This window comes from Gymnoscopelus microlampas (assembly GCF_963454915.1).
Source record: "Gymnoscopelus microlampas genome assembly, chromosome: 11".
Taxonomy (NCBI): Eukaryota; Metazoa; Chordata; class Actinopteri; order Myctophiformes; family Myctophidae; genus Gymnoscopelus; species Gymnoscopelus microlampas.
This window is the reverse complement of record NC_139948.1, coordinates 342,394-359,364: the sequence shown is the minus strand read 5'-3', so window position 1 is coordinate 359,364 and position 16,971 is coordinate 342,394. Positions and strand designations below refer to the sequence as shown.

General features: G+C 41.5%; 1 protein-coding gene across 1 annotated transcript in view; it reads right to left on the bottom strand.

Annotated features, from left to right (window-relative positions):
* The window catches only part of gspt1l (G1 to S phase transition 1, like), a 34,989-nt gene extending 22,798 nt beyond the window's left edge, over positions 1 to 12,191 (bottom strand). The window contains exons 1-2 of the mRNA XM_084071035.1: positions 11,257 to 12,191; positions 8,177 to 8,221 (exon numbers count right to left, since the gene is read on the bottom strand). Coding sequence (XP_083927161.1) covers positions 8,177 to 8,221; positions 11,257 to 11,533 — 322 coding nt within the window. The 5' untranslated portion in view covers positions 11,534 to 12,191. The remainder of the gene's footprint in view (positions 1 to 8,176; positions 8,222 to 11,256) is intronic.
* Positions 12,192 to 16,971: the final 4,780 nt, after the last annotated feature.

The following is a 16,971-nucleotide window of genomic DNA, read 5'->3' as shown; positions in this document are numbered from 1 at the left end:
CTGATGTTGTCTGTTGAAGATCATAAACTCTTGCATTCTGTCATGAACCAAGCCAACACTAAGACCACTCGTTCACAAACCATTTACCAATAGAGAAATTGTATGTCTCCTCGCAACCGAAAACAGTGAAAGCAGCCGATCTACAAGCTCAGAAACACGTTGCTATCTGAAAAGTTTTGAGATTGTAGATCGGCTATTTTCAGAATGAAGTATGTCATACATTGAAAAAACGCACTCTCAAATGAGCATTTCAGGTTATCTTAACCATTTGCACATGTATTCATTGATACAGTCATGTTGTTTGCAATTCAACTTAAATGAAGTCTGCATCAAGTGAGGCTTGAACTGGCGACATTGAGATTGTGAGGCACTTATTTAAGGGAGACGCCATTGGACCAACAGACAGGAGATCACACAGATGATACAGTTTCACGCAAATAGCTGAAAAATCCTGGGTTTAAGTGTTTTTCAAACTGTTCAAAATTGCGGACAATCTAAGGGCAGAGCTTACTGGTCAAAGCGATAGATGTGTTCCTCATGAGTTCAGCTATGGCCGCCCCTGAGAGAGAGAGAGAAGAGAAAGAGAGAGAAAGAGAAAGAGAAAGAGAAAGAGAGAGAGAGAGAGAGAGAGAGAGAGAGAGAGAGAGAGAGAGAGAGAGAGAGAGAGAGAGAGAGAGAGAGAGAGATGGAAACGGAATAGATTGAAGATAGAAACGGAATAGATTGAAGAGAGAGAGAGACATGGAAACGGAATAGATTGAAGAGAAAGACATGGAAACGGAATAGATTGAAGAGAGAGAGAGCCATGGAAACGGAATAGATTGAGTCATGTTTTTTGCAATTCATGCGGTCATGATGCACTTAGGTAGCTGCAACACTGCCTATAGTGCTATAGCTTTGTCCAGGCTGATATTGTCTGTTGAGGATCACAAACTCTTGCCTTCTGTCATGACCCAAGCCCCTGTTTCACTAACACTAAGATCACTCGTTCACAAACCATTTACCAATGAAGAAATTGTACATCTCCTCAGAACCAAAACTAGTGAAAGTAGCCGATCTACAAGCTCACAAACCATTAAAAGTTGTCAGATTGTACATCGGCTATTTTCACAATGAAGTATGTTATACATTGAAAACACATACTCTCATTGCTATTTGAAAAGTTGTGAGATTGTAGATCAGCTATTTTCACAATGAAGTATGTAAAAGACACTCAATTAAGTATTTCATGTTATCTTTAACAATTGCAGATGTATTCATTGATAGTCATGTTGTGTGAAATGCAACTTAGATGAAGTCTGCACCAAGTGAGGCTTGAACCTGTGACCTTCAGGTTGTGAGACATACACTTAAGCGGGAAGCTATTGCACCAACAGACAATCCTCTGAAAAAAGAGATCACACTGATCATACAGTTTCACGCAAATAGCGGAAAAATCCTGGGTTTAAGTGTTTTTCAAACTGCTTAAGATTGCGGACAATCTAAGGGCGGTGCTTACTGGTCAACGTGATAGATGTGTTTGTCATTAGTCAAGGCACATGTGTAAGCAGGTCTAATGGCTGTCGGCCAAACGAGGCATGACTTTTGCCTGTTTAAAGTTTCAATTTTCAAAAAATTGCTATAGCGCCCCCGTTTGACCAATTGGAGTAAGATTGGTTTCAGTGATATTTGGAATGGCCCTTTACATTTCTGCAAAGTTTCAAAGAATGGTAAGTCTGCATGTATGTGTTAGGGGCAGATGAATAATTGTCATAAAACTGCAATATTCATTGGCTCATTAAAGCTTCATTTTTTCACTTATGGAAAATCTTTTGCAAACGTTTGTCGGCATAGGTCCAAAGTTCATGTGTAAAACGTTTCGTGCAGATTGCTCAAAAATCCCAGGAGATAGGTTTTAACTGCTTTTCATATAATTCGAAATGGTGGGAGATCTAAAGGTCAGAGGTCAAAAGTCAAACAGTGAAAGTTGTTAGGCATGAGGAGACGCATGTGTGCATCGAAGTTTCATGGCTGTAGGTCAAACAGGGCATGAGTTGTACCTGTTCAAAGTTGGCATTTTCAACTGAGTGCTATAGCGCCACCTTTTGACGAAAGATTGTGAGAATTATTTCTTGATAGTTTTTCATGACCATCTACCATATGGCCGAGTTTCGTAAAAAGCGTATGCACGGTTCAGCCAGAACTGGCAAAAACGGCAGAAGAAGAAGAAGAAGAAATGGAATACTGCCAATACTAAAACAGGTACAGAGCTGAGAGCTCTGTCCCTGTAAATATGGAGATACAAGGTTTCTGACCGACAGCAATGATTATGGATCTATTGACCTAAATAGATGAAGGAAGTGAGGCAAGTAGATAAAAGCTGCATTTCTCAAACAGTTGCTGTGACACAAACATGGATCATGCGACATTCTCCCAGGGTCACAGGCAATAAACAAATGAGACAGAGGAACACGGCCTTATCTAGTATCGTCACAGCGGTCACTTTTACTGGTGGAATACCAGCATTTCACACATAGGTTTTTACTTGGGCAAGCTGCCCATATACGTGTACATTAACCCATTAAGACCGTGAACGCATGATCTTGTATATCTGCCTCTTTCTTTTTTTTTTTAAATCATGACTTGGGCAAGCTGCCCATATACGTGTACATTAACCCATTAAGACCGGGAACGCATGATCTCGATCTGCTTTTTTTTTTAAATCATGAAAATGTGTGCAAATCTTTGAATATGTTTTTTAAGCGAACATTTTTAACTGAAATCTTTGCCTCTGGGGATTCTACAAATGTCTTTTAAATACTTTAAAAATACTACTATTTCTTTAGAAAAAGAAACATATGTTGTTCAATTTTTTTTTATTTCAAGGACCCCCAAAATGATATGTATTATGCCGCAGACCCCCCATCTCAAAATATGTTGTTCCAGGGACATCTAGCATTTTTTTAGTTTCATTTTTGAAAGCAGGGATAATAATAAATAATGATATATTGGTTAATAAGATTGAGTGAATAGTTTTGAAACTACAGCTTATAGAACTGAAGTCAGCTGGAACCGGCTGGAACCAGTGGCCCAGGAGGACAAACGGATACATTTTCACAACAGTTCAACAAAATATGATTGTTAATACATCTTTATTTGAGATTTAAATTAGACACAAGCCAACAGACTAGTGACACCTTTCATATCAATCACTAGTCTGTTGGCTATATCGGGTAGGGCTATATCGAGTAGAAATAGCGGATTTTACCGCGACTTTGCGATGTTTGGATGGAAACTGAGGATTTGGTTAGCAATGCTAGCAAATGCTAGCTCTAACCTTATATTTTACGACATGTTTATGCATTTATTTCATATTTACATGTCGATTTAAGCTCTGAAAATTTCTGTCCGACATACTCTTGTATGAGAAGAGTCTAACTGGGCTATAAATTCATTTTGGATGAAAAAATATATGTATTGCAAAAGAAAAGTTTTTCTGCTTTCCTGAATGGGCACCAGCGAGATGACTGTCCTCTAATCAAAAACGGTCACATATATTCAAAGATCTGCACAAATGTTCACGATTTTCCAAAATAGCAGATCTACAAGCTCATAGTGCGGCACTGTGAGCTTGTATCTGCTATTTTTGAATAGCTAAAGTATAAAATAATGGTTTAAGTGGTTACACTTAAATGCGTTCCCGTTTTGAATGGGTTAACAGCTGCCAAAGTATATTTGGAGAACCAAAACATTATTTCCTATCAGTCTGAGAAAACGCCATCTGCGATAGACTAACTGGTGTATAATCTCTCCTTGCTGCTCTAGCCCTGTTGCCCGTTTGTTCTGCTGTAGTGATACGAGTCTACTTCATCACTGGTTCTCAAAACGTTTCATGTATTTGGCCGATACAAAGTTTCCCAATATTCGAAGACTTTTTGAAAATAGCAGATCTACAACCTCACGTGTTGTTAAAGATGGGACGATATGAAAATGACATGTCACGATTATTATGGCAAAATAATTGCGATTAACGATATTATCGCAATAATCAAAATATGCTTCAAACTTAAAATGCCACTTTTGTTAACCACTTTAACACACAGCATCCCTATTCCGGGGGCATTGTTTGGCCAAAATAGCTGATCCACAAGCTCACAGTGCGTTGCGAGCTTGTAGATCTGTTATTTTTTGCCAAATCGATTTGTGTAGAGTGAAATAAGAGCTTTTTACATGTCCATTTTATCAAGTACACTCTGTACTTGATATTGGTTTATTGGTACTGAATTTGCAGCTCAACAAAAGCTAATTCATTCCAGTGTATGACGGAGGACAATTTCACCATTAAAATCTCTGCGATATGATTGTGAGCGGTGTTTTATCACGCTAAACGATAATAACGATTATCGTCCCATCACTACATGGTGATCTTGTAGATGTGGCTGTTTTCAAACAGTCTGCGTATATGGGCTTAGGGTCTGCAGAGAAGAAGTTCTCTGGCATTACACTACAGACAGTCCATGCTTCATTACAAGCATGGACCAAAAAACAAGGCCTGCATTTTGCTATGGAATGGGCACTGGGCATACTTTTACTGATTCTCTCTCACACACACATAATTGTGCTAAATTAATAAGTCCTGTTTTCCATAATAGTGGATGAGTCCACGGACACAAGTAGTAACACAGTAAACAACTCATGTAAGGGCTTTTTTCCCCTTCTTTAGAGAATCCCTAACCAAATGAACACTGGCAACCTTCTGGGCATGTCATAATAGGCGGAAATAGATGTACATTCGTCGAAAATAGAACTACAAGCTACAATCCATTTTCACTATTGACATGCAATTAAATATATAGGGCTTAAATTGAATATGAGATGGACAATGTTAGATCTTTAGTTAAACTTGCATGTAGTGTACACCCCCCCCCCCCCCCTCCCAACCAACACACCACCCAAAAGTGTATAAATCCCCCCTATGTGAAGCATTTAACTCATTAACTGCCATGGTCAAATTAATTCGTCAAATCTGCTATGGCCCAGCCTGCCAAGGACGAGTTGAGAAAAAAAAGATTTTTTTTCCACACAGAACCAGAGATAACGCGATCCGAAGATGTGCTGCTCAATTCACTCCCTGGTTAACTTATTGCTTAAAAATGCTCTATCTTGGCTCCTGTGTACTTTTTTTTTACACTATATATTTTTGGCAAAACATGCCATTTTCAACTTGCCACAACTATGGCAACTAACGGATTACGCTATCGGATAATTTCCTCCCCCCATTCTACGAGACCATTTTTCAAAGGATGATAAAAATCACTTGTTTTCGCTCGCGGCAGCCTAACACTATTACACTATTACTCTGGCAGTTAAATAGTTAAGGTGGGAATCCCCTCATTTCAAAATAATTATTTCATGTCCTGACATGAAGTGTGAGATCCACATGGGAGCCACAGCGTTCCTGTGTGAATCCTGAGATCCACATGATTCCTTTTTGGTCATTTGTCACATGTAGTAGTTTCTGTGCCAGCTGGTCATGATGACCGTGTGTGTCATACACATCGTTAGCCCCTTTTACACAGCATGTACAAGACCAGAATGTTGCACCAGTCACAGACCCGCTTCAACATTTGTATAAAAGGATCAGCAGACATGGCGGAACAAAGGTGTGGCGTCTAAGCTCCGGGCACCATTCTGCCTCCAACCGCTCCCTGCTTCTTTAAGTTCTTCTCCAACATACTGCATTTCCAATCACACAAACCCATCGCTCGCATTAATCCACTATTGTAATGTTACGCATCAACATGTTCTCTCCCTCCCTCACATGCACACAGCTGTCGTTTAGGCGTAGTAACATAGTTAAATCAATTACTCTAAATGAATAGCTCTAATGTAAATACATGAACATATTTTTAGTCTATATTTTGTGGAAAATGAGTAGGCTTTCGTAATGTATAAAATCTACCAACAGCCAGGGGTGTGAATCTTCTGGTAGCGCAAGATTCGATTTTGATTCTTGTCATCACGATTCAATTCAAAATGCATTCGACCAATATCAGTTGGCTTACTTTAACATTGGGCTAACATTAACTTAATTCACAACCTCATCTTTCCACATCCCCCAGTCTGTTTACCTTTGCAAAGACCGTCCTCACTTGAGGAACCAGTCAGACGGGATGAGGAGGAGGGGCAATGAGAGGGTTCCAATCAAGTGTGGGTCCTGTGAGTGTGAATTACTAATCACATCACAGACCCTCCCACATCACCAGCCTTCCCACACAGAAACTCCAGCCTATATGTGTTCACTAGGAAGTAGCCTATCGGGTCTAAGCTATCATTCCGGTGCATGGGATGTGCAAGGACTATACTATATTTATATTACTATATGTACTATATGTATGGGATGTACTATATCCTGAACATCAGCTGAAAGCACTAACTTGCATCCAAGTTGACTTGATAATATAAACATATAAAAGTGATTTCCCAGCTAATCTCTTAGTTACAACATTGTCTTGTAGTTTGGTCATTGAGGAGAGCTCTAAGGATCAGAACACCACGCATGGTTATCTTCCACACAGTGCCATGCTGACATACAGAGGGAGAGGGAAAGAATGAGTGACAGAGAGAGACAGATATACATAAGTGCCTCCAAACGATTCAATGAGGACAGAGCTTGGTTGTATTTCTCCCTGCTCACATTTTAGCAGCAACTGTGCGTGAACAGCCCACTAGCAGACAAACGAATTGTTGCGCAACAACTATGGAAGCTCGGACGGCAAGTCAGGATTACCGGAAGAAGAAAATATATGTGTTTGTTATTGATTGTGTGGAAATTGTGAATTGTTTCAGAATCATAGAAAATAGGAATGGCCTTTTTTCTTTTTCTTTTTATGAATCAATGCCGGGCGGCTTTGTTTGATTATGTGTAAAAAAAAGCAAAGGTGCCATAAACAACACATCTTTTCAGCACTATTTCAGGATCCTTGTGTACAAATGGCAGCAGATTAATATGCAAGCATAATGAGAGCCCTGCAATGGCCATGATGGTGAACTCTGCATTACCGGTGTCAAAGATGTTATGGGCATGAATGGTTAATCAATAATGTTTGGGTTTTTTTATCCCGCGATTTTGTAACCCTTTTTTCACCCGGTGCCAATTATCTAAGTGATCCTGGGCGCTACACTCCCCTCACCAGCTTAGGGAGCCCAGGGCCGACCTCATGCCTCCTTCAATGCATGAGAGCCAACTGACCTTCTTATCACCCGATAGGGGGGAGTTTCACCGGGTAGGACGTAGCGCGTGGAAGCAAACCCTAGCATCATTATTCTGGAGATCTGAACATGTCATAAGTCACCGGCTTCGAATGCTATCAATGCATTGAATGGGAGATTATCACGTTTTATCAGACGTTTGAATGGGCCAGTAGGCGACGAGTAGGCACGATTTAAACCTACCCGCGATTTGTCAGACCATTCATGGGGCGTAATCAGGAGCTACTGACCTACTCGGAGGCGGAGCAGTCCCCACAACATTATTTACGATTCTGTGCCTATAGGTACATAACTCGAACGGCGCCGAGTAGGCACAGGCGAACGTCACACCGTTCAGGACGGCAACTCAGTCGCCTTAGCTCCCTCGGTGGTCCTTCACTGGGTGACAGTTCGCCTGTGAGTGCGCGCCTCCGTCATGGTCCGAAACCAAAACCAAAACTGAACTATTTAAGTCATCTCCGTTGGTAGGTCAGTATGTCTTGATAACACCCAATGAATGGTCTGATAAATCGCGGGTGGGTCACTATGTCGCCTATTTCGCCCATTCAATGGTCTAATAAGAGGTGATAATTTCCCATTCAATGCATTGATAGCATCCGAATCAGGTGCATAAGTGAACATTGAATCAAATTTGATGTTTGGTGAAAATAGGCCAACTTTAGAGGGAAAAGCAGATGTACAATCTCTGCTTGTAGATCTCATTTTTTTGCATATATATAGGGTGTGGTGCTTTAAGAAGCACTTGCCTAATGGCTAAATATATGATTATTTTACCTTCGCGGCATTAGGCACATGTACGTAACAGTAGTGTGTGTGTGGGTACTTCATTGTACAATGGTGTTGCATGCCAAAAAGGTGGGTGTACGACAGAGCATAAATTAAGCATAATAGCACAGCAGAGAACCTTACTACTGTCTATACATACCAGGTGTTTCTGAGAGCTCCATAGTGGCTACCGATTCAACAGCAACTGAAAAGGAGGAGAAACGGGTTATTTTGTTTGTTTAACTCAAACATCCCTTTGTGATATTTATTAACAACTGGTAACTGTGCACAAATTATGCAAATTACGAGTCACCGAGATGCAAAGCTGACTGTTACTTCTCAGTGATGGAATATGGTTTCCAATAGTTTTCTGTACATAGGTAGAGAGGTTATTGCGATCTGTTCTTGTGTGTTGACCTCTAGAGCCTCGAAATTAGTAAATGTTTTGTCTGCTGAATCTAGCATTACCTCGTGGCTGTATTGTGGAGTCTAAGATTATCAGGATATTAAAAGATCCAGTACTCCACAGGAAGCACTGACGTGTTCTAATGCCTTCCAACTAGTCCAACTTATGTAAAATATTTTTTTTGCATTTTTTGTTAGGCTTCATTTTCTATTTCAACAGAAACCGTAGTCTCACAAACATAAACTTCGGTACCCAGAAAGCAGGCATGTATGCATGTTACCTAAACTCAACGTTCATTGACCACTTACAACCTCTATACTTTGAAAAAAGACTGAACTAAGTACAGTTGCAACTCAGGTCCGTTTTACTCTCTACACCAGATCTCTTAAAAATAGCCGATATCGGCTATTTTTTTGCAAATGTTCCAACAAAATGTGAATGCTGGGTTTCAAGTGGTCAACAACTAGCGATGGGATGATAAGCGTTATTGTAATTTATTGCGATAAAAAAACGCTCACAATAATCACAGAGATTTTAACATCGTGAAAGTGTCCGTAATACACTGGACCAGAGTTGGCCCTGTACTTGGAGCGCTTTTTTCCGTCAACCCCAAATTTCTGCAATTTTTGCCAATGTTCCCCCCAGAATATGGATGATGGTGCTAGTGATTAACAAAAATGTCATTTTCATAGAATTAGCATATTTTCATTATCGCGATAATATCGCTAATCGCAATTATTTTGGCCACAATAATCGTGACTTTCGGGATTTTTATCAGCACTGACGCACAGAAGGGACAACAGTGGTGGGGCTTTAACGCCAAACTCAGAAAGTGCACGATTCAGCCAGCGAACTATCTGGCTTCAACAGCGTTATGAACATGTAGCTCAATACAGTGGTTCTCAAAATGGGGTCTGGTGACCCACTGGGGTCCTAGGGGGGTCCAGGAGGTCCCCAGCCAACTGAGTGAGTTAATGTAGATCACTCAAATCACTTTAAATTGCTATTCTAACAATGCAATGTCCCCACTATGAATCAATTTCCCCAAGTCTAATTATGACATTAGACTACAGGTTCTCAACGTCGGTATGGGGACGACCAGGGGTCCAAATGGACCCTTACACGAGTCTGTAACGGTGTCAAATGTTCCATTTGTACACTCTCAGGAGTTAAAGAAACACTGAGGATTTTACAGTGTATATTGTATCACATTGGGGTTTGTGGCCTAATGCATATCAAACGGAGGATCTTTGAAATGAAAAACGTTGACAAATACTATAATTAGACAACTTAATGTACTTTAGACCAAAACATATTCATTCACGGTGAAAGTTATTTAAAACGGGGGTCCGTGGCCTAATCAAAGTATATCTGGGGGGGGGGGGGGGTTACACGTGAGTAGTTGAAGGATGACGCTCGCCGGGTGCAAGTTCCAGGCCGGACGCGTCAGCTAAAGTTGTTGGTAGACAAAACAAGCTAAAGCTGGCAGACGCTTTTCTTATTATTATTATTATTATTATTAAGGGCTTTCCTATCGGGTTGGTGGTCGCGTTAGTAGCCTACAACGAGCAACACCACCACGTTGTTGGTTGCCCGTTGTCGGCGAGCGAAGCCATCGTGGCGACGTGACAGTGGCCGCGAGTGCAAAGGGACGCGTGTCTTTTTCTTTCCCCCACACATATCTACGGGGAGGCACCTACCGGGGTGAGCTAGCTTATGTTAGCATGCTAACCAGTGTTGCCATGTCAGCTTATTATAAGCGACTTTGGGCTTATTTTTCTGATAAGTTGCTTCTAAATATTGGTTACTTGCGGGTTGCGTTTTTTTTGGGGGGGCTTGCTTTACTAAATGTTTAAAACAGTGGTTCTCAAACATTTTCCTGTCAAGGATCCCCAAAATGTATTTGGTCCACGGACCACCCCTCGTCTAAAAGTACTTCGTGACCCCTGTACCAGAGTAGTTAAAATGTTTCACAAAAAAAATATTCAAAATGTTTCCCTTTTTTTCCAGAATCTTTTTTGATTCTGCTGTGAGCAGATCTACAAGCTGTGAGCTTGTAGACGTTGCTAGTTGCCTAGACCTAGTTGCTTGTTTCTCTTTTTTTGGGGGGCTTGTTTCTAAAGTGTATTTGCTTATTTTGAGCCGGCTATGTAATGTTGTTTCAACAGTACTTCTCAAACATTTACATATCAAGGACCCCCAAATTAATATGCAGATGTGTCTGCAGAGTCAGACCCCCATCTGAAAACATTGTATTAATGATTAAAACATTCACATTTTCTTCAAGATGTGTTTTGATCTGCAAACTTGTAGATTGTCTATTTTCAAATAGCCGATGTATAGGTTAAAAGGGCTCATGTGGCTCTCTAACTTTTTAATGTCAAGGACCCCCAAAATGATATACATTGGCCGCGGAGCCCCATCTCAAAAGAAAATATTTTGTTCCAGTGACTCCCAAAGCAAAGATTTGAGTTACAAATGTTCGCCTTAAAAATATATATATTCAGAGCTTTGAGTGCCACGCTATGAGCTTGTATAACTGCTATTTTTCAATAGAAAAAGTACAAAAGGTTAAAGTGGTTAAAATGATTGTGATGCTATATTAACACATTTTGCTGGGGAATCCCTGGGACCCCACTTTGAGAACCAAACCAGCACTATAGTCACTTCCTTTGGGCTTGTTTTCATAGACACAGTTGCTCATTTCTCTCCTAATATCTGGCAACGCTGATGCTAACTGCTAAGCTAAGGTGTTAGCGCCCCCCCCCCCCCCCGCCTCCCCGGCTGTCAACGTGACCGACTCCTCGCCCCGAGAGAAACCGGCTCCAACTCACCGCCGACGGGGGACTCGTCTCCTCCCCGGTTGTTTGTGTCCGACGACGCCGGCGCCGCGTCTTTGTCGTTGCTGCTGTTTGTCGGCGGTGTGAGGAAGGAGGAGAAGGCCGGCACGAACTCCACGGCGTCGACGTTGGGGACGAACGGCTTGGCGTTGACGTTGAGCGCCGTGATGGCGTTCTCCAGCAGCCGCTGTTCCCCGGCGGCAGCGGCGGCGGCCTCGGCCGCGTCGTCCTCCTGCTCCCAGGAGTCAGGGGCAGTGTCTCTTGGGTCCATTTTTGTGGAGGGGTTCTTCGTGTGACTTCTTCACTTGTTCAAAAAAGGCTACGCAGTTTCTTCTAACGGGTAAAACAAAACAAAAAGAAGCAGTTGAAACCCGCCCGGAACCCGCACGCGACGTTACGATTTTTTACGAGGTCGTCGAACCCCTTAAAAAAAAGCGGAATGGAACTTTCTACACCAACTCTTCGAACGTCTTTGAAGTGGGAATGTATAAAAAAAAAAGCAGCCGGTTCGGTTAGTTGTTCTGTGTGACGGGTAAACGTTGGACGTCGCTCCCAGAGACAGTCCAGCTCCGTCCGTCCTACCCTACCTACCTACCGCGTGAGAGCTGACTCTGCTCTACGTACGTCCTGGGTTCATTGACGGCCGCCGAATTGCACCCTGGGGAATGTAGTTTCATGGCAGTCTCCGTCACGTTCCAAAAAGGTGACAGAGACTGCCGTAAAACGACATTTCCCGACGGCCGGTCAAAACACGCCTGGAAGAAGTGCACCTTGGGATGTGTAGTGGTCATGATGAAGCCGGTGCCGAACCGAGACTGTACATAACACTACATTTCCCTACACCCGACCAAAAAAGAGAGGCTACGTCAACGGTTCCTGACCTTTTGAGGAACTAACTACTGTACATCCATGCCGCACATTCAACACATTTTGTTGTCATCATCATGTGTATATTCTCAAAAAGTAAACTGTCCTACCAAGGATTATAAGCTTTGTTTTAAATCCATTAAATGCTAAAGCAATCAAATTAATTTGCATTATAATTTTGTATGTATTGTCATTGTGTGTGTGTGTGTGTGTGTGTGTGTGTGTGTGTGTGTGTGTGTGTGCGCGTATGTGCGTGCGTGCATGCATGCATATATATATATATATATATATATATATATATATATATATATATATATATATATATATATATATATATATATATATATATATATATATATATATATATATTACATATATATATATATATATATATATATATATTACATATATATATATATATATATATATATATATATATATATATTATATATATATATATATATATATATATTATATATATATATATATATATATATATATATATATATGTATATATATATATATATATATATATATATATATATATATATATGTATATATATATATATATATATATATATATATATATATATATATATATATATATATATGTATATGTATATGTGTATATATATATATATATATATATATATATATATGTATATGTATATATATATATATATATATATATATATATATATATATATATATATATATATATATATATATGTATATGTATATTAAACTGAGGGAGACATTGCAGAACTTATCAAGTGCAAAATATATACTTAAGCCTATACAATGAAACTATATATTGATAATATATTTGAGCGACTGGTCCTTCAGCACCTGAAACCACAGCTGAGCTGACCTTGACTGCAGTTTGATTTTGGCGTACACCAGTGGTTCTCAAAGTGAGGTCCGGGGACCCCCAGGAGGTCATCGAAGAGGTTCAAGGAGGTCCCCATGCTAAATGATTGATAATAAGGAACTAAATGGACCCTTATGGGTTTGTAACTATAAGAGTGACCAAATGGACCCCATTTGGTTCCATTTGTACACAATCCGAGTTATGGGGGTCTGTGGCCTAATGCATACCAAAATGGGGTTCCTTGAAATGAAAAGGTTTGAGAACCACGGGGTAGAAGATGGATGCCATCACCTACCTGCTAAACAAAGCCTATACTCATTTGGGTATCAGGGGCAACAGCATAAAGGTACAGTAGCTCTCCACCAAACAGAGTAGTACATTTTTATTTAGCGAATGCAAAATCCTTTAGCCAAGCAGTTGCCTCCTGGTCTGCTGTATGGAGGATGACTAATCCTCCTTTCAGTCTTTGGAGAGGACAAACTTCTATGATGTGCTCCATAGTTTGCTCCTCTCCACAAGCACATAGTGGGGCTTGGGCTACTGCCCCATTTGTGAAGGCTGGCCAAGCAGGGGCCATGTCCAGTCCTGAATCGATTGAGTGTCGACCACTGTCTGCTTGGGAGGTTGGTGCCAGGGACCTGTTGGTTGGGGTCTGACACCAGATGTTTGTTTGGGACCTCCTTGGACTCCGAGGACTCCAAGCCTCCAAGCCTCCAATCAGCTTGGAGGACTCCAAGCTGATTGGATGGTGAAGACAATGGAGGACAATGGATTAGCGTTCACGCCGCGTCCTCCGTCAGTACCCAGGCCCGCTCGGGGAAACTAATGATCCTTCCAGCAGACTAAATTCTAAGAGACGACGCCTGAGAGCCAAGTCAAAGAATCCTAGTCACAGTCCTAAAGCCGAAAGCAAACAGCCCCAAGAGTAGTACAGATTACTACAGACTGGCAGTCGAATGAAGTTGGGAGATCATGCGGTTGGAAGGTAAAAAAAGTTGCTGAATGCACCTGACAGCCGACAAAAAAATAGCCTATGGCTTGATGTCTTTTTCAACAACAAGCCCGATGGTCAAAAGCCGAGCTTGCCTTCCCTAAAATGTGCGACCTGAGGCGTCAGTGAACCCACCACCCATTCAACAGCAGATTTTTGGCAACAGGTGCTTTCCAGCACTTACAGCCGGCGACGTCGGTGCGGTGGAGAGCTACCTTAAGAGTCATGATCTTTGACTTCTCCAGCGCCTTCCAACCACACTGGCTGAGAAGCTCCCAGGGATGCAGGTAGGCCCGGTTGCCTGGATCAGGACTACGTCACCTGCAGACCACAATACATCAGACTGCAGGGCTGGCTGTCAGATGTGCTGGTGGTAAGCAGGTGTACCCTCTACACCGCCAACATCTGCTTCAACTGAGACACGTGTCACCTTCAGAAGTTCTCCAATGACACCATTGTCACCTGCATCAAGAATGACAGCACGGATGAACATAATTCTCTGTTGGAGATCTTCATGCAGTGGTGTGACGGCAACCACCTTTGGCTCAATGTAGGCAAGACCAAGGAGCTAGTGGTGGACTTCTGCCAGAGCAACAAGAGACCCCCAGCACCATTCACTGGGAGCCAGTGGAGATTGTGGACACCTACAGTACAAGCTCCTATGCGTATACTCGAACAAGCTGAAGCCTGAACTGGACCAACAACACAGATGCTCTCTGCAGGGGAATGGAGAGAGCAAGCCTCCTGAGGAGGCTTCAGTCCTTCACCGTGTGCAGTAACATGCAGCAGATGCACTACCACCACCAGTCTGTAGTGGCCAGTGTCCTATTCTTTGCAGTTGCCTGCTGGGGGGTTACTATTGGTCACCCCATGGCAACTTCCACATTATTCTTGTTAGTGTTACCTCTGAGCACACCAAAACAAATTCCAACACAAAATGTTAGTTGGATTTGGCAATACATGATTGATTATTGAATATTATATGAATATCCTCATTAGCAACATAAGTCTGGATGACAGTAAAGCTACGGTCATTCATTTGCATCAGACTGTCGTAGTCAACACATCTGAAACGCAAGCCGATCTGTCAGACGCATCCATTTCCAATGGTATCTTGCAGTGCAGTGTAGGCAGTGCTGGCAGACGTGCTGCTTTCCCAGTGTGTATAGTTCATTTGACTTGGGTGTAGTGCTATTTTTAGAAGTGAGGGACACACCTATAACGGAACACAACTATAAGGGTGTGCACGTGCATTATGTAAATAATAATATGGCCCCAAGCATTGACCATTATGAAGTTCTATTGTAATGCAAGGAATCATTTACTATCATTTCAAGCCAAAAGTTGAGTTTTCAAACTCAACTTTGAACACACTTCAGAAGTGGTAAGAACATTAACAGTAGTTTATAATTTATAAAAATGAATACATACAGTAGCTATATACACTCAATTTGACATGCCTTCGAACTGTACCGTTTCCTGCCCCCTAGTTGCAAGTGCATCTCTGTGATGATGTTACACGCCCTGCGTGATGTCATTCCAACCTGGTCTGATAAAAGTTCTGGAGAAAATAAAATAGACTCTACTTTCACCTTCTTAGTGTGTAAAATGGTGTCTGCAAGCAGTCTCCTGTCTGAAGATCAGTTACGATTTTCTGTCTGTCTGGATGTATTCACTGATCCAATTGCCACTCCATTTGGACACAACTACTGCAGAACCTGTATCACACATTACTGGGCTACTAATGATGTGTGCCATTGTCCACTATGCAATAGAAAATTCTCTAAGAGACTTTGTCTTTGTGATAATAAGTTCAGGAAGTCACAACTACCACCCGCTGAATTGGATGCATGAGCAACCAGCTGAACCAGATGAAGTCTCCTGTGAAGTCTGCATGGAGACCAAACTCAAAGCTCTGAAGTCCTGCCTGGTGTGTCAGTTCTCCTACTGTGAGAAAACTACACAAACTAATCGACCCTGTAAAGAATCTGGAAGACGTGTAAGAAACATGACCTATGGAGCTGTTCTGTAAGACTGACCACGTGTGTGTGTGTGTGTGTGTGTGTGTGTGTGTGTGTGTGTGTGTGTGTGTGTGTGTGTGTGTGTGTGTGTGTGTGTGTGTGTGTGTGTGTGTGTGTCTGTCACATAGACTGTATAAATGAGATGGACAAACCCCCTCCGCTGCTTTCTACAGACCGAAAATGAATCCTTTGCTGCAGACTGTGGCTCCGCCATCTTTCACTACGCGTCAGAATGAGTTCAGACCATTATTGGTTGGGTAACTTGTCAATCAAGAGCGGGGGGGCGGGGAATGAATGCTATTGGTTGTGTAGCGTGTCAATCAAATCATCCCGCCCCTCCTAGAGAATAGCCTACTTTATCGTCAATTTTATAATAAATAGAACCATAATTTAGCAAAACGCATATCCTGATGATTGAAAGGAGACTTTAAACTAGCGACTGGAAGCATATAGAATTTATGACAATTTTTATTACAGTAAGAAAATCGAGTCTGAAAGTTGGTAAAAACCCATCGGCTTGCGTTAAAATAAATTCTTTCTGAACTCACAGGTCGGCACGGGTGAAACAGCGCCTCTCGCTGGACATTTACTAAACATCCGGGTTGGCCTCATAGTAAATATCTCAGCCTTGCCCCTTGGTCTGTCATACCTGCACTGAGTCAGACAACAAGTCAAATTGTATCTCTGAAAGAGGAATATGAAGAAAAGAAGGTGAGAACGGCAGAGGCTGAAGTTCAGCAGATGATCCAGGAGAGAAAACTGAAGATTCAGGAGGTCAACTACCCAGAAGAGATCAGCAAGATAGACACAGACAGAGATATATTAGATAGTGTGCAGGTCTTAACTGCTCTGAGGATCTTCATTGAAGAGAAGCTTAAAGGAGCTTCCGGTATTGGCTTAGGAATGCGACAAAAACAAAAAAAATCTAATTGAATTCAAGGCTTCATATTTTGGGTAAA